This window comes from Morus notabilis, unplaced genomic scaffold, assembly GCF_000414095.1.
Source record: "Morus notabilis unplaced genomic scaffold, ASM41409v2 Scaffold174, whole genome shotgun sequence".
In the NCBI taxonomy this organism is placed as follows: domain Eukaryota; kingdom Viridiplantae; phylum Streptophyta; class Magnoliopsida; order Rosales; family Moraceae; genus Morus; species Morus notabilis.
The window spans coordinates 238426-266110 of record NW_010364838.1 but is presented as its reverse complement, the minus strand read 5'-3'; the positions used below and the strand labels follow the sequence as shown (position 1 = coordinate 266110).

Here is a 27685-nt window from a genome sequence, read left to right as displayed (position 1 = left end):
AAAAAGCTCTCATAAAATGTCACATCTAACTTTTTCTACTACAGTGAAAAGTTATCAGAAAATGTCACATCTCAATTCGAATTGAAAACTCGAATCTGCGAAGTGAACGAGGCTTTATATTCTAGCAATTTAGTTGTGTTTTTGTGACGTGTTTCTTGTGCACGATTCATCTAAAGAGACGATTGTAAATCCGAATGATGTTTTTTTTTAAAAAAAAATTAAGGGTGCATGTATGTAGCCCACTGACATCTAAGGAATTTATTTATTGTGAAATTGCATTCCTTCCCCATAAATTGAAGGTGCCTTCTTTGTTATTCCCATAAATTACATTTCTTTTCACGCAAAGGTTTTTTTTTTTTATTGTTATTTTTAATATAAAAGAGGGGACAGTTTTTACTTTTTAGGGTTCACAAAATGATTCAATTTTTAAGTTTTGGTTTAATTATGTTAAAATAACAAGAATGCTTAGAACTTTAAGGTCACTCCTCATTTTACCTCGTGAACTTTGAAAATCTCTATTTTACTATTCTAAATTTTCATTAACTTTCACTTTGTCTTTTCTATCTCAATTTTCGTTTAAAAGAGAAGAAAAACGTCTCACGTGCACTCACATGAATGATGTTTAAGGGTAAAGTCGTAATTGAATTTTTGGTGATTTGCACTTATACCCCCTAAATTTGGAGTCACCCCATTTTACCCCTTGAACTTTGGAGTCCCCCACTTTTCCCCTGAACTTTAAGGTACCTCCACTTTGCCCCGTGAATTTTTTCATTGTTCTCTCCATATTATTTCAAACTTTGAATTTCTCTCATTTTTGAAAAGTGTAGTATTAAATGATGAAATATTTTGCGAAAATATTTTAGAGATATTAACAAAAAGTCGATAAAGTGTTTTAGGATGAATTTGTATATTTTAACTTAACTTTTATCGGTATCGACATTTCTGTAAAATTCAGGTACTCATATGTCTTACTACGAATTAAATCAATGAAAATAATTCAAATGGAAAACAAACATGATAAAAAGGACATCAAACCGTGTTTAAAAAATAAAATAAAAAAGAAAAATCATATTGAGTGATCAGATTACTATGGAGGTGAATGAGCGGGTACCAATCTTAATCAGTAGAGGGAGCAAAGTGAGAAAGTTTAAAGTTTAGGGTAGCACATTGGGAGCTATAAAAAATTCATGGGACAAAATGAGGATGATTCAAAAGTTTAGGGAGTAAAGTATGGGCGACTTCAAAGTTTAAGAGGCATAAGTGCAAATCACTAAAAATTTAATTACGATTTTACTCTCATATTATGTATGTAAGTGCACGTGAGACGTTTTCTGTTTCTTTTGAATGAAAATTGGGATGGAAGGGGCAAAGTGGAATTTTATAAAAATTTCGAATAATAAGGTGATAATTATTAAAATTTAAGAGATAAAATGAGAGTAATCTTAAAATTTAGAGACATAGGTGATAATAATCCATGAATTTAACTCTTTCTGCTGTAAAAGAAAAAAAAAAAAAAGAGAGAGAAAAAAGGGACCCGCAGAAGAAAAATTGAAAAACGAAAAATGAGAACTCAGTTGCGGATGTGGAACAAAAGTCTTAAACCTCACAAGAACCCTCCCAAAGGCTTCTCCCTCTCTGTGCCGCCAAAAAGCCTGTTCTGTTCTTCTCATTTGCCCTAACTCTCTCACTCCTCCGCTCTTTCTTCTTTCTCTTCACCATCCTCATGGCTGCCTCTGAGGTCTCTCTCTCTCTCTCTCTCTCTATTTTCATTTCTGTATTTTCAATCTTTGCCTTCCGATTAATGCAATTTCTCATTTGTTCTCCTCAAGCTTCCCACTTTCATTTCTGTTTTCGGTTCTTCCGAGCTGAAATGATTGTTCTTCGCCTCCAAATCCCTAAAGCAATCGATAAAGCTACTTTCTTTTTGTCTTAGTTCGGTCTTGATTCCGTTTGTTTCACGTAATCGGTTCGATAACTGATTCGGTTTTCATCTGCAGGCCGTGACAGAGTCGGTGGAGGCAGTCCGGTTCAGTTTCTTGACGGACGAGGAGGTTCGCAAGCACAGCGTTGTGAAGATAACGAACCCGGTTTTGCTCGACAGCGTCGAACGACCCGTCCCGGGCGGGCTCTACGATCCCGCATTAGGTTCTTTGGATGAAAGAACACCGTAAGTCTGTTCGTTACAATTTTATTATTATCGTTTTGGTTTGAACGGGAAAAACTGCATAATTGTTCATGAGGATGAAAGAATTTAGCTTTCAATGCTGTATTTTTGTTGTTTGTGTTATAATGTTAGGTGAAGGCTTCAAGGATAGGTGTACAATTATTTTCTGTAACAACGGCTCGAAATTTATCAGACTAAGTTTACACTTTTCCAAAGTTGTGACATAAATGTCTTGTTGTCTTTTGTACTTCTACATGTTATAGTGTAGGATCGGCTTCTTCGTGACAAACTCTATAATCTATTGTCCGTGCAAGGATGAAATTGAACTCTTACAAGGTTTGGGGTTCGAACCTCCTCATGGGCCACTACATGACAAATGTCATAGTTTTCTGCCTTCTAAAGATTATAGGGTTTGGCGGAATGCTCCAGTTTCAAACTCAGCCTCACAAAGTGAAACCGGGAGATTTTTTGATATAAAAATAATGATGAAATTGAACCGATAGTGTAAGGACGTGTTTGGCACGGTTTTTAGGAGCCGGCTTTTGGTTTCCTGGGCTCAAAATAGAGGCATTTGAATGAAATACTAAGAAAGTTTTAACCCTTTTTAGAAGATTAGGGAATTTTACTTTGAAGGCTGTATTTTTGTTGTTTGTGTTATGACTTCGTTATCTTTAAATTATTATGATGAAAGGGAACCATAGGGTTAGTGTTCTTATTTTGTTTAGTATGTTTTTTTCAATGCAGATGCAAATCATGCGGGCAGCGTCAACTTAACTGCCCTGGACATTGTGGGCATATTGACCTCGTTTCTCCAATCTATAATCCCTTGCTGTTCAATATCCTTTACAGCATTCTAAAAAGAACTTGTTTCTCTTGTTACCACTTTAGGCGTAATCCCGTTGAGGTAAGTCCAATTTAGCGAGTAAAAAGATGATTTCTCTTGTGAGGGATTCGTACCCCGGGTCTTTCTACTCTGTAGCTATGCGTCTTCCTAACATTTCTTTTTGGCATTTGCTTATGATTTAAGGTCAAGAAATGTGTTTCTCAACTGGAACTTATCTTGAAAGGTGATGTTGCTCGGGCGAAAGATTTAAATTCTCGCCCTTCCAGTGAATCCTCGCATCTAAAGGACTACGGTTATCGTGGGAGCAAGGATCGCAGTGCCAAGCCTTCAACGCAACCAAAGCTTACCTCGCTTCAGTTAAGTGAAGCAATGTCCGTTTTGAATAATTTTTTAAAGCCGAACCATACAAAGTGCAGAAATTGCGAAGCACACCGTCTTACTATTACGCAACCTGTTTTTGGGTGGTTAAATATGGTACGTTTTCTGCGTCCTTAGTGCTTGAAAATTTGTTGCATAGATCGCGATTGCAAGTTTTCTGTTTCACGTGTGCAATTTTTCCTTTGGTTTACTATTGACTATATACATGTGTGTGTGAGCGCGCGCACGTGTATTTTCCTTATTGTTTTTATTTCTTTTTGTTTTCTTTATATTTCTCTTCTTGTTTGTGCTTAGTATTGTTAGTTCATGCTTTTCTGTTTGCTGGATATTAATAGACTAGTAGTGGTTTTCCCTGTCAACCCTTGTTCATGCATTGGAATGTCAACACATTGATTTAGAGTTTTTAGATGAGATATTCTGGTGGTGTTTGTCCCAAGTCCCTTCTTCTTTTAAGGGAAATTATCTAATTATTGGTAGTGGAAATGTAACTTATGATTGTGTTTGAAATTACAATTCTCAGTCTTGTAACTGTTCTCAGTTTCTAACCGACTCTTCACTTATTTTATTGATGGCTGTAGGAGCGTATATCAGGTGCCAGAGCTAGAGCAAATGTTATTAGAAACTCCAAGTTAGAAGGGCCTTTCTCTGATGGGGAATCATTGCCCGAGGAAGAAATTATTAACGATGTAACTTCTCCGGATAGTGATGCTGATACTGACACTCCAGCTACTTCTACAAAGAGTCATAGAAGTAAAGGGGGCAAGGTCCCTCGTGAGTACTTAAAGCAGACAGAAACCTTTTCTGGAGGACCTATGTTGCCATCCGATGTATGCTTCTTGCCAGTGTTCGCTTGACAACTAAAAATTATGTTTAGGTCAAAGTTGCTGGATTTTACTTTGGCCTAGTCCGTTTTCATGACCTTCAAAATAGAACCTAATCTGATTAGTATCTCTTTTGTTTTGTACTTTTGTTTCTTGCGTTTTTTTTTTTTTTTAAAGATAAAAAAAAATCTCTTCTGTTTTTGTCACAGGTTAAAGAAATGATTAGACTCTTGTGGGAAAATGAGATTGAACTCTGTACGTACATTACCGATATCCAGCATCAGGGAATTGGAAACAAAGCAGATCACTCAATGTTTTTCTTAGAGACTATTCTTGTACCTCCAATCAAATTCCGCCCCCCATCCAAGGGTGGTGATTCTGTAAGTGGATTTTACTTAAAAACTGGTAGCTCTCTCTTACTTAGGCAAGTTTTTTTTGACTTGGTGAAGATACGAAATCCCAAAACTTGTGATTTTTTGACTTGGTGAAGATACTAAATCCCAAACGTGTGAACATTCCAAACAACCTTAACATGGTATCAATTTCCTATAACTGTCTTGTTAACTTATGAGAAGAAGGTGTTTAACTGCTTATACAATTTTTTTTGATATATTGCTAGCTTCTCCTAGGACTCGAGCCTGGGATCTCTCCCTTAAACCTACCCCACCCTTATCAACTGGGCTAGCACCAGTTGGCGTTTAACTGCTTATCCATGCACCTAGTGCGTTCCTATTTTGTGGAAGAACGTTTTAAAGGTACCTTTGCTTGCTCCGTATGTTTTGTGCAGGTGATGGAACACCCTCATACTGTTTTGTTAAATAAGGTGCTCCAGGCCAATATTGAATTAGGAAATGCTCATGTTAATAAGCTGGAATATACAAAGATAGTACGCAGGTGGATGGATCTTCAGCAGTCTGTAAATGTGATGTTTGATAGCAAAACATCTACAGGTGAGTGCACTTTTATCAGTGTTGGTTTGTCTATCTCCATTTTCTTCAGTTGTAAGCTTTGTATTACATCTGGGGGTATGTTTTGGTTTCTAAAGGGACCCTTTTTGTAGTTGTGTCCGTGTTTTTTTGATCATGCCTTTTGTTTTCATTTTGTTTCCTTTCTGCTTTTTTCTTTTTTTTTTTAATTTTTGTTTTTGAGGATTTCTCATCCTCCTTTACCTTGTATTGAACATTTTTATCAATCAAGGTTTTCTGTTTATTATATAAAAAAAAAAAAACTGAAAGATTAGTAAGACAGTTTTCTCAAAACCCTAACAATGGTGGTATTCCAGAGAGCACCAACTATCTTAAGGGTTTCCCCATTTTCCCACTAATTCGACCGTAACCCGTCACTAACTTTTAATTTCCCTTTTTACGAATATTTCCTTCTAACAAATTTTAGAAACTTACAGAGACCTACTACATAAAAGCATGAAGGAAAAAATAAATAAATGGCAAAGTTTTAGCCTATGCCCGTCTCAAAATATATATAAATGGCAGCAGGGAGTTGGTCAAGTCTGTAAGGCCAGAGCAGCAAAAAATTACAACAAATAAGAAGCTTAATCCCTCTATAAACCAGAAAACATGGAGTCTTCAGAAGTCTCTCCTTCAGCAACCACAAAGCTACCTAAAGCTTTACTTTATCCATGGAACATCAGAGTCCTCAACATCTTCAAAAACTATTTTGGTTTTTCGCAGCAGATTGCCCAACATTAAGCCATTATTACCGTGCATCCGTAGCAACTTGCCCCCTTCTGTCGCGAGCAAATGAGTAATCTGCCCGGAACAACTCTGCAACGTCTCTGGAACCACCCACACTGCTCCCAGGTCTTTCAACAATATGAACCAAAAAATAATGGAAAGCGCAATGCGAAAATAAATGTACCTACCAAACATCCTCACCCTCCCATCATCAACTTCCTCCAACACCTGTTGCTTTGTATTAGTCCAACCTATTTCTTGCCATGTGTTTCTGCAAAGGAAGTTGGCTGCCTTTGCCATGAATTTTGATTTAAAAAGATCTTCTTGCAAACACTTTTTATTTTTCGTTTTAAATTCTGTTTATATTGCTACATGTTTCTACATGAAAATCTTACTTTTTGTCTTTTGGATGCTCTGTTAGTTGTATGACAATTATCCTTACTGATGCTGTTAGTTGCTGTTAGTTGTGTGAGGATTAACTAATCATTTTGCTCATGAATAAGTCTACTGACGCTAAGTTAGCAACTCTTCTCTGCTAAGCTGTAATCATGAATAATAATAATGTTGAGGAATTATTCCTTACTTCATCAGCTCAGCGGTTCTCTGTCATTTTAGGTCAAAGGAATGTTGCACCAGGAATATGTCAGTTGTTGGAAAAAAAGGAGGGCATTTTCCGCCAGAAAATGATGGGGAAGAGGGTTAATTTTGCATGCCGGTCAGTGATATCACCAGATCCCTATTTGGCTGTCAATGAAATTGGAATTCCTCCCTACTTTGCATTGAGATTAACGTATCCTGAGGTAAGGTTGAGAAAGTGGCCTTTTAATTTCGAAGTAGCATTAACTTCTTACTGATTAATAACTTTTTTTTCCCTGTTAATATTCTTTAATGATAGGTAAAGGATATATGGATCTTTACTTATGTTAATGTAATACACTGATATTTTTGCAGAGAGTTACCCCATGGAACGTTGTGAAGCTAAGGGATGCAATCATCAATGGTCCTGAAACCCATCCTGGAGCTACACACTATGTCGACAAGTTATCTACTGTGAAATTGCCTTTGAACAGAAAAGCACGTATCTCAGCATCCAGAAAATTGCCTTCATCTAGAGGAGTTGTCATGCAGAATGGAAAGACGTATGATTATGAATCTGAAGGGAAAATAGTACACCGTCACTTGCAAGATGGTGATATTGTTCTTGTCAATCGACAGGTATAACTAGTTTTAACCTCTTTTGTTCCATTTTTTTTTTAAATGAATGTCTGCCACCCATGAGATGTAGACCTCCATTTAACATGCAGTGTTTCTTTATTATGCTTGAGTAATTGATTACGATCTTCATATGTCATTTACTTCTCAACAAAGTTGGTTATAATTGGTTTACGCTCTTAGAACTTAATCTCTTTTTTATTAGCATTTGAAATTGCCAGACTTTGGAATACGGTGTTAAAAAGACGATTTGTGGATCGTTCAATTTAGTAGTAGTTAGTGGCATATGGAGGTGTTTTGTGGGTAATAAGAATTGATGTAGCTGAAGTTTGGGCAACCTTGCCAAATGGGCGAACACGCAACAGGGTTCTAATCTCTTCCCAAGAGGACATTGTTTACAAACCAAATTATTTATCTACTTAATGCTATAATCTTCAGAAGAACCAATCACTTTCACCATTCTTGATAGTTGTGCTTGTTACTCAAACTAGTAGTTGGATTTTCCCTCCGTTCATGTTCGATAGAGTCTATGGAATTGTATGGTGATTTCATTACTTTGGACAATTTGGATGGAAAGAAAAGCAAAGATAGGAAGTGACGGATTTATTTGAGAAGGTGAAATTTTCATCTTCTTTGTGTGCATCTACGGATATATCTTTTCCGGATTTCTCTTTCTTTGATTATTGTAGATTGGAAGGATGTTATTGGGGGATAAAGGCTTTGGATTGATTGGTTTTTTGTAGTTTCTACTTTTCTGCTTCATCTCCTTTTCAGGATGTTTATGGCACTCGTTTTCTGTGGATTTCTTATTCTCTTTCCTTTGTAATTGAGTATTTGTCGATGAAGGGGAGTTTTCTATTTAAAAAAATGATTCAGTAGAGTGGCTGAATAAATGATTACATTTTAATCTGTTAAATTTAAATTATTAGGTTGCTTTTATTATTTGCTGGATAATGTGATTCGGTAGGGTGGCTCAATAAATAATTTACAATTTAATATGTTAAATTTATCTTATAAGGTTTCTTTTTATATACTGTTCCATCATTCATATGAGCTGAAACTTTTCATTCTAGTTCCAATAATATGAATACTAGGTTTCTTTTTATATACTGCTCCAGTATGCATATGAGCAGAAGTTTTTCATACTAATTTCAATAATATGATTTGGTATTGTGGCTGAATAAATGATTTGAATTTATAAATTTAAATTATTTGTTGGCTTCGTTATTGGTTCATTTTGAGACCTGATGCCTCAGTTATTATTTGCTTGTTGATTTATGATATTTCAATTACGATTTTGATTTATGTGTTGCAGCCTACACTTCACAAGCCCAGTATAATGGCACATGTTGTTCGTGTGTTGAAGGGAGAGAAAACAATTCGTATGCACTATGCAAACTGCAGGTTGCTAACACATACATATTGTACTTATGCGCATATACATATAGACGTATTACAAATATATTTCTATCTTCACGTTTAGCTGCCATTTTTATATTTAGACATAGATGTACATTTATATTTTGCTTAGATTTAGTCTTAAGGTATCGTGTGCAAGAAGCAGGAATTTAGGATATGACTATTTATTTTTATTTTTATTTTATTTTTATCTAGCAAGTAATGTTTTTTCCCCCCTATAACCCTGTTCATTCCAGTACATATAATGCTGATTTCGATGGTGATGAAATGAATGTGCATCTTCCGCAAGATGAAATTTCTCGTGCAGAAGGATACAACATTTTAAATGCAAATAATCAATATGTCAAGCCTACTAGCGGTGAACCTATTAGAGCCTTGATCCAGGTCTTTCCCACTGATATTTTAGCTAAATTTTGTTTTTATCATTCTTCTGTTTTCTTTCTTTTTATGTTTGTCGAGGATTCCTATCCTCCTTCCTTTTTAATTGATTTCATTGTCAATGAAAGAAAGGTTTATTATATTCAAAAAGATAAAGTTGCTTAATTTTTAGGGAAAAAAAAGGTTTTGTATCAGGTTTTGTAACTAATTAATCATCTATTTTTTAATTCTTCAGGATCATATTATCAGTGCCGTCCTCCTTACAAAGAAGGATACCTTTTTACGTTGGGATGAGTTCAACCATCTTCTTTATAGCACCGGTCTTTCAAATTCAGGCTCAGGTGCTTCTTCCAGAAAATTCGGGAATAAAGTTTTTGTTTCAGATTTTGAAGCTGAGCTTAAATCCCTTCTTCCTGCGATTTGGAAACCAGAGCCTCTTTGGACAGGGAAACAGGTAAATTATACTGGTTTATGTATACAAATTTTAAATTTCACATAGAGGCTAAAATGTATCCAAAGATAAGTATATATCTATGATATTCTGATTATGTGAAGCATACACACTCCTGGATGGAAGGTTTACATCAGCATTTGGTCTAATTTTGTCACACACGCATATATATGTATGTATGTATGTATATTTGACGTTCTTTTTTTTTTCTGACATGCCTGTATGGATTTCTTTGCTTAAAGAGATTAAAAACTATTTGTTGGGCGAGCTAATTTGACGTTGACTCCATTGTCTAGCTTTAGTGGTTGTTGCTCTTGTCAAAGTCTTTTCTTCTTGTTGCAGGAGGATCTTTTACTCTCATTTTGAATTCTTTCTCATTTATTGTCTTCCATAAGTACATGTTTCTTACCCAAAAGAAAATGTCCTTGCCCCTTGGTAGGTCATTACTGCGTTACTAAATTACATCACAAGGGGTTTCCAAGCATTTACTGTTGAAAAAGGTGGGAAGATCCCTCGTGATTTTTTCAGAAGTAGAACAGTTGAAGATGAATCAAGCAGAAAAAACGCTCATAAAGACGATCAAGATGAAGAGGAGAAACCGAGTAGAAGAAAAGCTGATCATATTGAATCAAAGAGAAAGAAGGAACCAATTACAGGAAGAAAAATTGATAAAAATGAACTGAAGATGAAGGAAGAGCTGGACGACAAGTTATTTATCTATAGAAACAATTTTGTTCGTGGTGTTATTGACAAGGCTCAATTTGGTGACTATGGTTTGATCCACACAGTGCACGAACTCTATGGGTCAAATACGGCTGGTCTTTTGCTTTCATCATTGAGTCGGTTATTTACTGTTTTTTTACAGGTTAGCCATTTTACTTTTGTCTTAATTTCTCTCCTAGAATATTGGTTGCATAGTAAGTTTTGTCAATCGCATAGATTAAATTGCTTGATACGATGTTTATGATTCAGATGCATGGGTTCACATGTGGAGTCGACGATCTTTTGATAGTGAAAAGTAAAGACAAAGAAAGGGGGAGAGTACTTGAAAAATGTGAAGATATTGGCGAAGAAGTGCACCGTGAGTTTGTTGGGGTCAAAGATGATGAAAATATAGGTAAGCTACCCTGATGGGTTATAAAGCTACATCAAAATCTATTTTCCATGTGAATGTGTGGGGTTTCTCCAGGAGTAATTAAGTGCTAGGATTCAATTATCTTTCTAAACTTTGATTTTTGAATACAAAGTGGGAAAACTTATCAGACAGCCATGCCCTGACATTCTTTGAAGATTGTTGGCCTGATTATTGGTATTATCATAATTTTACTAGTGCTAGTTTGAGTTGATGGATGATGTATCTATTTTGGCTTACAGACCCCTTCACCTTACAACTCAAAATTGAAAAAACTGTTCGAATCAATGGAGAAGCTGCCTTGGCATCTCTGGATCGGAAAATGATTAGTCAGGTTAATGATATAACAAGCAAGTCCGAGGAACTTAAAGGACTGTTGTCTAAAGCGTTACTTAAACCCCCCATCAAGAATTGTATCTCTCTTATGACGACATCTGGGGCTAAAGGTGGCGCGGTAAGTTTCTGAGATTCTTTATATATTTATTTTGGGCAGTTATTAAAACAGAGAATAGGACTTTGAATAAATATTGAATTGCTCTATCTTGTATGCTAAATTACACGGGAATATAAAGTTCCCTGCTGATGTACAAAGAAGGTAACTAATCTTCCTAATTAAAGAGAAATAAATAGCTAAACGATTATATCCTAAAATCCCTCTTTGACAGCCGGGCTACAATATAACAACCTATCTACATGCCATATATAGTACATATTGATTACAATTATTTTAGGAATATTCCAACACCCCCCCTCAAGCTGGCGTGAAGATGTCATTCAGGGCGAGCTTGTTGATGAAACTTTCAAACTGTGCCTTGGGAAAACCCTTGGTGAGAATATCTGCAACTTGGCTAGTGGTTGGTATGTAGGACATGCATATCACACCGCTGTCCAACTTCTCCTTGATGAAGTGTTTGTTCACTTCTACATGTTTTGTTTTGTCATGTAGAACCGGATTGTTTGCGATCGAGATTGCTGCCTTGTTGTCACAATAGACCTCGATAGGTGTAGGTATAGGAACCTTCAATGCTTCCAAAAGTCCTTTTATCCATAAAACTTAACAAAATCCATGTGTAGGTATAGGAACCTTCAATTCTTCCAAAAGTCTTTTTACCCATAAAACTTCACAAAATCCATGTGCCACTGAACGAAACTCGGCTTCAGCACTGCTTCTTGTTACCACACTCTGTTTTTTACTCCTCCAAGTAGCCAAATTTCCTCCAACGAAAGTGCAGTAACTTGAGGTGGATCTTCTATCACTTATATTGCCTTGCCAATCTGCATCAGTGTAGGCTTCTATCTGAAGATGATCTCCGTTTATGAAGAGAAGTCCCTTCCTAGGAGTTCCCTTAAGATATCTTAAAATTCTGAACACGGCTTCAAAGTGAGCAATCCCAGGTGAGTGCATGAACTGACTTACCACACTTACTGTGAAAGCTATGTCAGGTCGTGTGTGAGCCAAATAGATTAGTCTTCCAACTAATCTTTGTTATCGTTCTCGGTCGACTATTTTGTCAGCAGTAGCTAGTTTCAGCTTCAAATTAGACTCAATCGGAGTATCTGTTGCCTTGCAGCCAGTCATGCTTGTTTTTTTAAGTAAATCAAGAACATACTTTCGTTGGTTTATGAAGATGCCTTCCTTCGATCTAGCAAATTCCATACCTAGGAAGTATTTTAGAGTTCCCAGGTCTTTGATCTCAAATTCAACATCCAACTTCTTCTTCAAGTTGTTGATTTCAACAAAATCGTCCCCTGTCATGATTATATCATCCACATACACAATCAAGATAGCTAATTTACCTCCAGTTGAGTGTTTGAAGAACAATGTATGATTAGCTTGGCTCTGTGAGAAGCCATGCTTTCTGACAACATTTTCAAAACGCTCAAACCAGGCTCTTGGGGATTGTTTTAGACCATACAGGGATTTCTTCAGCTTGCACACTTTACCCTTCCCAAGACATTCTTCAAATCTGGGTGGTAGATTCATGTAAACTTCTTGCAGATCTCCATTTAAGAATGCATTTTTGATATCCAACTAATGGAGTGGCCAGTTGCAATTAATTGCAAGAGAAAGAAGTATTCAGATGGAATTTATCTTAGCAACATGAGCAAAGGTGTCTTGGTAGTCTATACCGTGAGTTTGAGTGAATCCTTTTGCCACGAGTCTTGCTTTGTATCTTTCCACTCTACCATCAGCTTTACATTTCACGGTAAACACCCATTTACAACCAACTGTCTTCTAATCGGTTGGCAGGTCAATCACACTCCAAGTGTCATTCTTCCTGAGAGCATTCATCTCTTCCATCACGGTCGATTTCCAATTCGGATCACCTAATGCTTCATGAACAGTTCTTGGAACAAACAAATTAGAATCCTAGACACAAATGCTTTATGATTGTCTGACAATCTTTCATAGGACAAATACTTCGCAATAGGATGTCTAGTGCAAGTTCGTGTTCCTTTTCTTAGAGCTATTGGAAGATCAAGATCATTTGAGGATGAATCAGGCAATTCAAGTGATAGTGGAGTAGGAAGAAAGGACGGATTACTCTGAGTGGTTGTGGAAGGACCATTACTCGGTGAATCAAATTGAACATCTGTTGGGGAACTTTGCGAAATCTCTTTCCGGTATAAACCTAAAGTTCAAAATGAGGAATATTATGGCCTTTTTGGAGTACTTCTCCCCATGTCTCTGATGCAACAACATTTGGCAAAGTAGGCTTAGGGAATTCATGAGTTTCCATACGTTCAACAATTGTTTCCTGAATTTGTTTATCAAAATTGATTAAAGGAATTGACTCAGAAACATTTGGTGCAGGTAGAGTTATAGTTTTCCAAAAATTATCTTCCTCAATTACACTCTCCCCTCGAAGAGAATTTTTCTTGAAAGAAAGGTTGGGCTTCAACAAAGGTTACATCCATACTCTCAAAAAATTTTCTTGTGATAGGATTAAAACATTTATAACCCCTTTTATTAGATGCATAACCGATAAAGACACGGTTTTTAGATTTTGGATCCAGTTTTTATCAAAAGTTATTTGGTATGTAAACATAACATGTACAGCCAAAAACTTTCAGAGGTAGATCAACACTTAACCAAGATGTGGGAAAGGCCTTTTTTAAACAATTTAATGGTGTTTTAAATTTTAAAACTCGAGATGGCATTCTATTTATCAAATAATAGGTGGTTAAAAGAGCATTATCCCAAAGATATTTAGGAACATTCATTGAAAACATGATGGCACGGGCAACTTCAAGCAAGTGTCTATTTTTGCTTTCGGCAATTCCATTTTGTTCTTAAAATGCCAATCTTAGTCTGAAATTAATTTTCAATACAACAACAACAACAACAAGCCTTAATCCCAACTAATTGGGGTCGGCTATATAGATTTCACTTTTTCACACAATTCTGTTCGAAATTAAACTTTCCTGAAGGTCTAGATCTAGAATGCCTTTCCTAACGACTTCGGTCCACGTAATTCTTGCTCTACCCCTCCCTCTCCTAGTATTAGGTATAGGAATGTCATCCCAAGCACGGACTGGTGCTTCTAGCGGTCTACGTTGGACATGCTCGTACCACCTCAAGTGGCCTTCGCGCACCTTATCTTCTATTGGTGCTACACCTACTTTACTACGAATAACTTTATTTCTTATGCGATCCATTCTCGTATGGCCACTCATCCATCTTAACATACGCATTTCTGCCCACACTCATCTTAGACATATGTTGTCTCTTAATGGCCCAACATTCACTACCATATAACATAGCTGGGCGGATTACAGTCCTATAGAACTTTCCTTTTAACTTAATAGGCATCTTGCTATTATATAAAACTCCCGTAGTATTCTTCCACTTAACCCATCCTGCCTTAATCCTATGTTGAATATCCTCTTCTATATCCCCTTCGTACTGCATTATAGACCCAAGGTACTTAAACTTCCTTGAAGCCCCAATCTCCACACCATCTAAAGAAATTCTATCACTCTGATTACTTGAGTTACTAAACCTACAATGCATGTATTCAGTTTTCGTCCTACTTAACTTAAATCCCTTCGTCTCAAGAGTTTGTCTCCACAGTTCTAACTTACGGTTAACTCCTTCCCTATGTTCATCAACTAAAACTATATCGTCTGCAAAAAGCATACACTAAGGAACTCTATCTTGGATTTCTCTTTTCAGCTCATCCATTACGATGGTGAAAAGATAAGGACTAAGAGTAGATCCTTGATGAAGGCTGATCTGAATGGGGAACTCTGTCGTGTAGCCTCCAGCAGTTCTCACACTCGTGACCACCTCATCGTACATGTCCTTAATTACCTTAATATACCTTACATGCACTCTTCTCTTTTCTAGCACCCACCATAAAACTTCTCTCGGCAGCCTATCATATGCCTTTTCTAAATTTATAAAGACCATATATAGGTCCGTCTTAACTTCTCTGTACCTTTTCATCAGCATCCTAAGAAGAAAAATGGCTTCTGTGGTTGATCTGCCCGGCATGAAGTCAAATTGGTTACCTGAGATGGTAGTTGTGACCCTTAATCTCCTTTCGATAACTCTCTCCAAAAGTTTCATAGTGTGGCTTATTAACTTTATGACCTTGTAATTGTTACAATTCAACACATCTCTTTTATTCTTGAAGATGTGGACAAGAATACTTTTCCTTTATGCATCAGGCATATGCTTCTTCTTTAGTATCTCATTAAAAAGCTTAGTGAGCCACACAATTTCAGCATCTCCTAATACCATCCAAACCTCTATTGGAATATCATCTGGCCCACATGCCTTTCTCTTTCTCATCTTCCGTAGTGCAGTTTTAACTTACGAGACTCTGATTCCTCTTGTATACATCAAATTAGGTTCTCCTTGTGACCTAAGATTGTCAAACTCTATCGCATGATCATCATTATAGAGCTTCTCAAAGTAACTCCTCCACCTTTCTTTAATGTCTTTATCTTTTGTCAGAATCTAATCCGTATCATCCTTAACACACCTCACTTGATTTAGGTCATGACACTTCCTTTCTCTTATCTTAGCTAGTTTATATATATCCTTCTCTCCTTCTCTACTCCCAAGTTTCCTATATACCTCATCTAAGTAAGTAGAACGAGCCTTACCAACTGCTCGCCTAGCTTCGTTCTTCGCTTCTTTGTACTTATTAAAAGTTTCAACATCCTTACGCTTTGATAAATCTCTATATAAATCCCTTTTGGTCCTAATAGCCTTTTGAACTTCCTCACTCCACCATCAGGTTTCTTTCCCAGGGGGCCTTTACCTCTAGATTCCTCTAGTACCTCATTTGCCACTTTTCTAATGCAGCTGGCCATGGCATCCCACATAGTATTTGCATTACCTATATATGACCAAGTAGCCTCCTCTAACAACTTCTCTTTAAAGGCCAATTGTTTTATTCCCTTCAAATGCCACCAACGAATTCGTGGGAGGTGGTTTATCTTAGTCCTTCTATAGCAAAGCTTAATGCTCACATCTAAGATCACTAAGCAATGTTGGGTGGCTAGTATTTCTCCAGGAATTACTTACAATTCTTACATAGAGAACGTTCTCTAGACCTTGTGAGAAAATAATCTATCTGGCTCAAGTTCCTCCTATTCTTAAAAGTTATCAAGTGAGAATATCTTTTTTTGAAAAATGTGTTTGTTATGATAAAATCATGTCCCAACGCAAATTCCAAAATAGATTTTCCTTTTTCGTTTTGAGCTCCAAAACCAAAACCACCGTGGATCCTTTCGAAGTTTTCCCTATCCTTACCAACATGCCCATTGAAATCTCCTCCAATGAAAATGCTATCCTCATTGCCTATATGACACACTAAGTCATCCATGTCTTCCCAGAACTTGATTTTAGTTTCCGCATCCAATCCTATTTGTGGAGCATAAGCACTAATTATATAGATGAACTTATTTCCTAATACCAATTTGAGCATAATAATTCTATCCCATATTCGCTTAATCTTAACTACGTCATCCTTCATAGTTTTGTCCACTAGAATACCAACTCTATTGCGACTCCTTTCCCAACTTGTATACCATAACTTGTGTCCTAAATTTCCAATCTCCTTTTCTTTCTCTCTTGTCCACTTCATTTCTTATAAGCATAAAATGTTAATTCTTCTTCTTACCATAACATCTACTAACTCCATAGATCTACCAGTTAAAGAACCTACATTCCAACTACCTAAACGAATTTTCCTATCATGGGCTAGCTCTGCCCCTTGCACACGTCCATGAATGTGCAAGGACCCCCTTGCATATTTTTCACCATATCCGGGGCCTGACATGGCGCATGGGCTCGCTTTTCCCCCGTACACTTCCATGAATGTGCGAAGACCCCTCTTGCCTATTTAACACTACCCGTGGCCCGGCATAGCGCGTCGCACTTAGGGAACGCCCCAACAGATTCTATGTGATTGAAATCCATGAGTGACTTATTTTTACGCTGGCGGTCAACCTACCGCAACCCTCATTTATCCGGGCTTGGGACCGGCTATACAAACGCATAGGCGGAGTTCTGAAAATTAATTTTTGAAAATTAATCTGAAATTAATTTTCAATCACGAGGAAAAAATCTCTAAAATGTTGTTTAACTTCGGATTTCTTTTCCAACAAATGTACCCAACATAATCGGATATGATCATCAATGAATGTCACAAAGCATTTTTTCCAGAAGGCGTGTTAACCTTAGATGGGCGCCAAACGTAACTATGAAATAAATAAAATGGTTTTGACACAAAATAAGGCTTCAAAGGAAATGAAACACGATGATCTTTAGCTAAATGACAAGCCTCACAATGTAACTTTGAACAATCAATTCCTTTAAACAATCTAGGAAATAAATGTTTAAGATATGGAAAGCTAGGATGTCCTAATCTCCTATGCCACAACATTATTTGATCATAGACAAAGGTTGGACTAGTACTACCTAATCCTTGAGCTTTTTTATTCCCGAAAGAAATCTCATCAAAGTAGTACATTCCATTTATTTCCCTAGCAGTTCTAATCGTCTTCCTTGAGCTCTGGTCCTGAAAAAACACAATGGGAAGGGAGGAAAAGAATAGAACAGTTAAAATTTTTTGATAATTTGCTGACAGAGAGAAGATTACAGGCAAGTTTAAGACCGAATTGAGAGTGATTTTTTCATAAATTTTAACGTGTCCTTTGACTGCAATGGGTGAGAAACTACCATAAACTATTCTAACTTTTTCAGCACCTGAACAAGGGAAATATGAGCTAAACATAAGTGAAGAACTTGTCATGTGATCAGAAGCCCTTGAATCGATGATCCAAGGCTTGGCTTTTGCAGGAACAGAGAGTGCTAAGTTCACTACTTGAATGTGCCATAGAACCGACATGAATACTCGGTGATGAATAGGAATTAAGTGGCTTAAGAAGATGATCTAACTGCTCCTTTCTGAAGGGAGAAGGCTCGGCTTCATTTGCAACAGGAGGGTTCTGCCCACTAAGCTTGTTTCCCTTACCATTGGACGGTCTTCCATGCAGTTTGTCGCAAGTCTCCCGTGTATGGCGCGCTTTGCCATAATAATCGCAATGTAGAAGGTTTTTGTCTGTTCCACGCTGGTTTTCGGAAATCCTGTGACTGACTTGGGCTTCGGGAATAGCTAGGGCTGACCCCTCTGCAGGTCCAGTTGCACCAGAAATTTTCTTACCCAACATCACGTCTACGGCTTTCCTCTCGGCGTACTTCAGCAAAAACTTCACCAATTGGAGGCAGTGGGTTCCTTCTAATGATTCGGTCACACACCTCGTTGAATTCAATGTTCAAACCAGTAAGAAATTTGAACACGCGGCTGACATCTACCATCTTCTTGTAATGATTACAATCCTCCGATGATTTCCATCTGTAATCATTAAACTAGTCAAGGTCCTGCCAGATTCTGTTGAGAGAATTAATATGTTTTGTATCGGAATCCTCACCTTGGCGAATTTCTCCAAGTTGCAACATTAATTCGTACATTTGGGATTGATTCCCGAGGTCGGAATACATCTGTGACACATTATCCCATAGGTCTTTGGCGGTGGAGTAGCACACGTAATTTGCACCAATCTCCTCGGCCATGGAATTAACCAACTAGGTCATTACCATTGAATTTTTAGCGTCCCAAATGGCATAGGTTGGGTCCTTCACGTCAGGCTTATTTGCATCTCCTGTAATATAGCTGATCTTACCCCTTCCTCTGATGTACATTCGGACTGACTGTGACCATCGGAGAAAATTGTCGCCATTGAGTCGGATAGTTGTTATCTGAAGAGGGTGATTTTCAGATGGGTTCCGGACGATTTGGGGTTTAGGCTGAGATGAAGATGACTGAGGTTGAGTGGATTCAGATGTGGCTTCAGACATTGTGGGAGGATAGAGCAGATTCAAACCCTAGGATTCTTTCTCTGCTTTGATACCATAAAAACAAAGAATAGGACTTTGAATAAATATTGAATTGCTCTATCTTGTATGCTAAATTACACGGGAATATAAAGTTCCTTGCTGATGTACAAAGAAGGTAACTAATCTCCCTAATTAAAGAGAAATAAACAGCTAAACAATTATCTCCTAAAATCCCTCTTTAACAGCCGGGCTACAATATGACAGCCTATTTACATGCCATATATAGTACATGTATGGAACTGGAAATGAAAACATTTTCAATCTCAGACAGAAATCGTTTCTGAAAATGCATTTGGTAAGAGATTGTTTTTAGTATAAGAAAAAATTGAAACTCCGTTTGGTTATACAATTTTCGTTTAAGCCCACACTCACTTGCCCAAAGAAAATGCATCCACCCAAAAAAAAATGAAAAATGACTTAAATTCGTTTTCAAATTTTAAGTGATTTTACACTAAACTGAAAACCGTTTTTGTTTTTGTTTTTTTTTTTTTACCTTTTTTCCTCCAAACGTGTTTTCCTCCTCAATCTCTGCTTTTTTGTCTCGGAAAACGTGAAAAATGAAAACAGAACTGATACCAAACACGCAGATTGATTACAATAATTTTAGGAATCTTCCAACAGTTATATTATGTATTTGGTCGTTGGAGTAGTGCTACATGATAGCTTTTAATGTAGTTGATAACATTTAAACTAACATGCTTTCCATGTGTTTATTGTTCTAAGTATGTCAAGACATGCTTTTTTATCCCTTTTGGACCTTATAATAGTTTTGTATTCTTGTGTATGAGTTTATACTTATTGTGATCAGTCATATTATGTTCTCTATTTGTTCAGGAGTTCAGCAGCTTTTTTGTTTCCGATCTGATTAGGAGCTGGGCCCTTTTTTTGTAGCTTAGTTTATGTTATTGTCTTGAGGATAACTCTTCCTCTAAAATTTTGTACATAATTTTTTATCATGAATATAAAGTTTCTTGTTTCAAAAAAAAAAGAAGTGATATTGCTAGAGTCAATTATTCTTTTCAAAGTTTTTTGGGTTATTTACACCAATGCCCCGGAGGATATACGTTTGTCTCATTTTGGCCTACAGACATACACTTTTAAGGTCAAGCTGCCCTATTTTATTGAATTACACGTTTTTGACCCCTCGTGTCATTTTTATGTCTATTTTAAGACAGAAATGGCCTCAAGGATGGCACATGAGCCTTTCTAGAGGGATACAAAATTTTAATAGATAGAAATATGAAACCATTGAGTTAAAGAGAAACTGCACGCTCTTTTGCACAATGGAAGCTGCATCCTGAAAGGTGAATTGGCACCTTTTGGATGCTCTTGTAACTGGAAGAGATGCCAAAGCATCCTCGCTGTCAGTTTTTAATTGCTTCAAGCAAAAATTTTAACATCTAACAATCCACCTATACGAGTGACAAATCATAAATTTTTAAGATGATTAAAATAATCATGGGAACATGTGTCTCGACTCAGAATGAGTATTCTTAATTCTATTTAGGAGAGGTCAACTTGTGCTCTGAACTTTGCATACTGAATCTATGCAAGTTTATTAGTCTGCTTAAATAATATGTGTAGTTTATTTTGTTCCGAGTCTAGCTCCTACTTATAAAATCTGCAATAGAAAATATTTTCCAGCACAGCGGCTTTATTTACTGACCAGGATGCATGATATGTATTGGTTTGAAGATAAGAAGTGAAATACATTGAATAGACTTAACATTCCAATAACTTCTGCTTTGAACAGGTCAATTTCCAACAAATATCTTCACATTTAGGCCAACAGGAGCTAGAAGGAAAGCGAGTTCCTCGAATGGCTTCTGGGAAAACGTTACCTTGCTTCCCTGCGTGGGACTGGAGAGCTCGTGCTGGAGGCCTTGTAATAGATTGCTTTCTTTCTGGTCTTCGCCCTCAGGAATTTTACTTCCATTGCATGGCTGGTCGTGAAGGGTAAGAAAAATTCTTCACCACCTTGTCTTAATTGTATTCTATAGGGAATATCTTTTGTCTCCTTTTCTCTAGGCATGTATGTTCGACTTATTCAACGGTTTGATGCCAGGTATATTTTATAGTTTTGTGTGGTTCTATCTCTATGAAATATCCTTGTAATTTTTAGGAAAGAGTTCCATGGTGATAGCTGGTACTTGGTTTAGATCATCTCAGCTGAGCAGATGTAGAACATTTTTTTTTTCTTTTCAAATATTGCTGATATTTTCTAATTACGAATTAGTTGTTGCATAGGTTGGTAGATACAGCCGTAAAAACATCTCGCAGTGGATATCTGCAAAGATGCCTAATAAAAAATCTCGAATGTCTAAAAGTGAGCTATGACCATACAGTCCGTGATGCTGATGGTTCCATCGTTCAGTTTTGTTATGGTGAAGATGGTGTTGATGTTCATCAAACAAGCTTTCTAGCAAATTTTGAAGCACTGGCAGCGGTGAGAACTTGTTGCTTTACTCTCTGGATTTATTTATTTTTTTTAATCATATGGGTCTCACTATAAATATTGTTAACTGACTTTGTATTTTCAGAATAAACAAATGATCTACAAGAAATGCTGCCGCGGAATTGATAAATCAAGTCCTTACATCAAGGATTTGCCATCTGCTCTTGAAAAGAAAGCTATGAAATTTGTAAATAAGTTATCTGCAGAGAAAAATCTTAACGATTCAAGCCAAGGCGATTTCTTGAAGTTGATGGAGCACAAATATCTCTCAAGTCTTGCTCAACCAGGAGAGCCGGTTGGTGTTCTTGCTGCTCAGTCCGTAGGAGAACCATCAACACAGATGACGTAAGCTTTCTTTTATTCATTTAATTTGATGTTACAAAAAAAATTCTTTTATACTTTTATTAGTTACTCAACCATTGGTGATATTTTCAGTTTTATGTTTGAAAAAAAAAAAAAATTAACTGCCAATTTGAATTTAAATAATTAAGAAAATTATAAAGATGTATCAAGTTTATTTGAGTTAGTTGCATGTCGTAGGATCTGAATGAGTTTCTAATACAGGAGTTTAGTTTATATAAAGAGTTGTGAGTATAAATGATAGCTACTTCATTGTTAGATGCGTGTATATTTTTTGGTTCCATGGAGGATCTCAATTCTCAGGGATTAACAATAGTTTCCCAGCATGGATTTCCCTACAATATTTGTGAATGAAAAGTAGATAAGTAAACAAAGATTGTGAAAATTGCTTTTGTTTGTTTTTAAATGTTAAGCATATCCTCATCTGACAGCATTTATCTAGTAGAATGTTTTCCTCATATGCATAAAATCCACAACCATAATGCTCTTGAAAAGCTCGTTCAAAAGAGAATAATAATTCTCTTGAAAAAGAAATATATTACGGATTGGTACTAGATAAATCTTCACGTTCAAATCTGGTTTTGTGAGAGTTGTTAAGTTAAAGACACTAAATGATGCTCCATAATCATTGCCCTTTGGGGAGAGAATCAAGTTGGTCCTTGCAATTGGAAGGAAGCACACTCTTAGAAGAAGTTCTTAAAATTTAAACCTCAAATTTTCAACCTGGAGAAACATTGCTAGTTCTTTTTGTACTAATTGATATTTGATGACGCATTAAAAAGGTTTCAAACCAGAAAGTGGATTTGGGTTGTAGAAGTTCAATTTATGATGTTGCCTTGGTGATGCTTTTTTTTTCCTTTATTTTTTCTTTTTTTTTCCTTTTTTCTTGTAAGACTATCTAGATTATGAAGATAACCATTGCATTTGGTTGGTCAATCGGAAGAAGTTAAGTGATTGGCTGAGGTTAATACATCCCTAAAGGAAGCCTGGGACTGTTTGATCCAGTGGCATTAGAGGGTTGGTTAGGGTGGGGCTTTTGGGGAAGGTTGCGGGTTCGATCCGGCCTTATATATAATAAAAAAAATCCCTAAAGAGAAATATTTTTGTTATATTGGGAAAGGACTTGTTTTTTTTCCTCCATGACTATATGCTTCTTTATGAATAGTGACTACAGAAATTTTCTTAAAGTATCCTAAATATGTAAATATAAAGATGTTAGTAAATATCCTCTACATGCGAATATTTGCACAATTTATTTTCGTAAATTAGCTTGAACTGTCTTTGTTCTTTTAGCGAAGTTTATTTATACTTGCATTTAGATATGCCTTATGTTTGTTTGTGGATATGATATTTCTCTTTACTTATACGGCCGTGTTAAAATATTTCAGGCTAAATACTTTTCATCTTGCTGGTCGAGGTGAGATGAATGTGACCCTTGGAATTCCACGTCTCCAAGAGATCCTGATGACAGCTGCAATTGATATTAAGACTCCAGTTATGACATGTCCACTTCAAGAGGGCAGATCAGTGTGAGTAGCTTACAATTATTTGGTTGTTGCGCATTGGGTTTTTTTTTTTTTTTCCTTTCCTTTGCGTATGTTAAGATGGATGAGTGGCCATACGAGAATGGATCGCATAAGGAATGAAGTTATTCGTAGTAAAGTAGGTGTAGCACCAATAGAAGATAAGGTGCGCGAAGGCCGCTTGAGGTGGTATGGGCATGTCCAACGTAGACCGCTAGAAGCACCAGTTCGTGCTTGGGAGGACATTCTTATACCTAATACTAGGAGAGGGAGGGGTAGACCAAGAATTACGTGGACCGAAGTCGTTAGGAAAGACATTCTAGATCTAGGTCTTCAGGAAAGTTTAATTTCGAACAGAGCCGTGTGGAAAAGTGAAATCCATATAGCCGACCCCAATTAAGTTGGGATTAAGGCTTGTTGTTGTTGTTGTTGTTGTTGTTTCCTTTCCTTTTTTGTATGATTATTGAGAACAATGAGCATAATGAAACAACTTTTACAAGGATTAATGTTGTGATTTAATTGATCTTGGTGCATGGCTCTTAAAATTTAACGAATAGTGGTTACAAGATGTGTAGAAGTTTCTGAGTCAATGAAACTGACAAAAAGGCCTCTTAAAGCATCTCCAATGAAATGCCCAATTTCTATGCCAACACTAAAATTGACATTTGAGTCGGAACCATTCTCCAATCCAATTCCTTAAGTGTCAAACGTAGCAATACTACACACTTGGTGCCAAATTTAGCACAAAGTATTGCATATTTCAAATTTTGGCATTTGATTGCTTATTGGTTGACGTGTTGACTTTTTCACTTACTATTTACAGCATCGTTGTCTTTCAATTTTTGAAATTATGGGCTTGTTCATTAATACTACTTCGTACGAAAACTTGCTTCAATTTAGCCAATTTATTTACATCTGATTATATTCTATAATTCTAATATGCATGTTCATATTGCTTGCTTTCAGAAGGCCTTCCTGTTTTGTTATGCTTCTATTTGGTGGTTTCTTTGACTGGTCGTGCGTTGTGTTACGTTTTGTAACTTCCGGAGCTTCATTAGTACTCTTGTCAATGTTAATCCTTGGATATAGACTCCTGATTGACATTCTTTTTTTGGATGTTGAATGTTATCATTATTACTTCCCTCTTCCTTGTTGATGTAATATTTTGGAGATCTTTTATGTGCAGGGAAGAAGCCAAGCGTCTTGCTTTTAAGTTGAAGAAAGTCACTGTGGCAGACATTATAGAAACTATGAAAGTTACTGTGGAGCCATTTTCTCTTCAAAATAATCAGATCTGCCGTATTTATAAGCTTGAAATGAAGCTTTACAGACCTGATCATTATCAAGAGTATGCTGGTATTTCATCAGAAGACTGTGAGGAAATTCTTAGTGTTGACTTTCTCAGGGCGTTGGAGGATGCAATAAAAAATCATCTGAATTTGCTTGACAAAATTAACGGAATACAAAATTTCACAGCGGACTCTCAGTCCGTGGCTGCAAGTGATGGGGATGAAGATTTTTCTTCAAGTAAAGCTGAACGTGATGAAGAGGACGATGATGGCGGTGATGGTGACAATGAAGGGCAAGAAGATCTCGGTTTAGACGCAGTAAAACAAAAACGGCAAGCTACAGATGAGATGGATTATGATGATGACTATGACGAGAGAGTTAATGAAGAGGCAACAAGAGCTGGATCTGAGAGTGAAGATGATAATGATGAGGATGAAGTCGAGTTTAGGAAGGATAATGAGGTTGAGATGCTGGATGCTAAAGGTGGACACCTAGAAAGTCCATCAAAAGCTGAAGGCTTCTCCACGTCAGAGTCACTAAAAACAAAGACCAAATCAAGAGCCAAAGGCAAAAAGAAGATCCGAAGACAATTTAATAGAAAGGATGATGATCGGTCAATATTTGTGGAGGCTAAGGGATTTTACTTCAAGGTCCATTTCAGATTTTCTAATGAGGCTCATATTCTGCTGGCCCAGGTACATTCACATTTGCCACCGCATCACCCTTATGCATTCCTTGGCAAAAGCACCTTTTCACGAACCAAATTTTTTTATTTTTGATTTCCTTGTTTCCTGGTGTAGAAAGACGTCATTTTTCTATTAAGTGTCCCTTGCTTTTGCCATGTCAAAAGATCTCGTTTGCTTTTTTGTTTTCAAATCTAGTTAAGCTTACAAATAATACCTTTTCTAAGTTGAAACTGCAATATGGACGCTGTGAGTCCTATCCCATTCATGCTCTTCTTTTCCCCTTTTTCTTCTTTTAGTCATTCACGGGGATAGGTAGAATACTTGCACAGAACCTTTAATTTTCTGGATGCCTAGTTAATAAATGTGTTTTTTTTTAAACATTAATTGAAGAATATATTCATTGATCCGCACGTGAACCACATCTATTATCTTATTTTCATTTTTCATTTTAACCCGGTATTCTTCAAGTGTCATCTATTGTTTAAGCTGTCTTACTATGGCCCCCGACACTTAAACACATAGAAATCTGCACTGAATGGACCAGAACTCCTGGTTGCAGTGAAGACCCTGCAGCCAACTTTCCACTGTGATATGACTGTCCTTGCAACACTTCAAGGTTTTCCAGCGCACCCACCCAAGGTTCTCTTCCATCAGAGGAATAGTCCTAGTCACGGAGGAGTTAATTTTTGGACGGTTTTAATCATCTGTGGGTCATATTTTTTAAGGGGCTAGAAAGAAATTTTAAGTTGGAGAAAGTGAGTTTGATTTAATCTGTTGAAACCCCAAAAAATAATATTTTTCTTTGCAAGTCAAGATCATCTTGTCCTTCGCTTCCTTCAACGCCGTCGAGTCCCACCGCAAGATGATCTCCCCTGCCTCTTCCATCCCTATCTTACTAATCTCTCCGGTGGCTCCATTGCCAATTCCAAATCCAGAAAATATTAAATAATAAATAGATCTTCGGAAACAAAATTGCAAACAGAATAGAATCTGTGAAATAGCTGTCGCCCTCGTTGTTTTTCATGTTTAAATTGAGGAAAACTGAGAAAGTGAAACAATTTCTTTTTTTTTTTTTTGGGTTCTAGAAAGGCAGTTATTGTGATGTGGAATTGTCTGTCTAAATTGGGGAGAGAGGAGGTATATGGAGCTTCTCTTGAAAAAAAATCGTGATCAGCATGTGATTAACTTCGTCCTAAAATTAACACCTTAGTGATGATGTAAGCAAACTTTGGGTGTGTAGATTGCTGCTATATTTTGATTGCCTGGGGCCAACGTGGGAAACACCTCTAATCCTTGGGGGGCCAAAAATGAAAAAAAGAAAACAATTCGCATTGAATTTGACACTGATTCTTGATTTTTTTTAGTATTGACTACACTTACAATTTCATTAGCTAGTGATTCTGCTAGCATGTGTGAACTTGTGACGTGTCAATCATTGTCATTTTAACTGTGTTTTCTATGCTTTATCCCAAAGTTTGTTTGCTCTTTCCATTATGATCTCATAAGCACTTGCCCATTTTGAAATTTATATTTGATTAGAACCATCTATATGCAGATTGCTCAGAATACAGCCACAAGGGTTTACATCCAAAGCTCCGGTAAGGTTGATAACTGTCAACAAATTACTTGCAAAGAAAATCAAGTTATTTACTATGGGAAAGACCCCAAAAGTAGGGATGATATTCCACTCGAAGAAAAAGAAAATATTCCAGCATTGCAGACTTCTGGGGTGGATTTTATGACGTTTTGGAAATTGCAAGACATTCTTGATGTCAGGTATATATATTCCAACGACATCCATGCCATGCTTAATACATATGGAGTAGAAGCTGCCAGAGAAACCATCATTAGGGAGATAACTAATGTCTTCAAGTCCTATGGAATATCTGTCAATATTCGGCACTTGACCCTTATTGCTGACTTTATGACCCACACTGGTGGATATCGGTCAATGAGCAGGCATGGTGGCATAGCGGACTCGATCTCCCCTTTTAGTAAAATGTGTTTTGAGACGGCTTCCAAGTTCATAGTTGAAGCCGCCTATCATCGTGAAATGGATGACTTGGAAACTCCGTCTGCTAGAATTTGTCTTGGACTGCCGGTGAAGGTTGGTACAGGGTGTTTTGATTTGATGCAGAAGTTAGAAATTTGATGCAAAGGCTGTAACTTGCAATTTAAGGGACTCTCTACCAAGTCCACCTCTTATCTGTCTGTATTCTATTTGAAAAATTTTGCCTCGTAAAATTTACAGGATTTTTAAAAAGTCTGCTATTTATTGTTGCGGGAATTATACCTAATATTGTTTTTTAGGTCAAATTCTGTTCGGACATGAAAAGTATGAAGGAACAGTCTATTTTTGACGTTCTAACGGGGGGAAAAAAGAGTCTCTTTTGGAGGGGTTCTCTCTATTTGTTATGAAGTTTGAGGAAAAAAAAAAAAAAAAGAGAATTGGTAAACTCACCATT

The 27685-nt window shown here is 36.8% G+C and overlaps 1 protein-coding gene across 1 annotated transcript; it reads left to right on the top strand.

Annotated features, from left to right (window-relative positions):
- Positions 1–1601: 1601 nt before the first annotated feature.
- On the top strand, positions 1602–27645 carry LOC21399059 (DNA-directed RNA polymerase I subunit 1). Its single transcript, XM_024171463.1, has 21 exons — positions 1602–1738; positions 1998–2167; positions 2909–3068; positions 3192–3482; positions 3965–4213; positions 4417–4587; positions 4995–5157; positions 6514–6698; positions 6850–7113; positions 8426–8514; positions 8766–8913; positions 9143–9361; positions 9798–10223; positions 10331–10475; positions 10733–10944; positions 20660–20862; positions 21154–21352; positions 21447–21706; positions 23110–23250; positions 24431–25229; positions 26776–27645. Exons 1-21 carry the CDS (start codon positions 1724–1726, stop codon positions 27370–27372), a joined length of 5106 nt encoding a protein of 1701 aa, XP_024027231.1. The 5' UTR covers positions 1602–1723; the 3' UTR covers positions 27373–27645.
- The last annotated feature ends 40 nt before the right edge of the window (positions 27646–27685 follow it).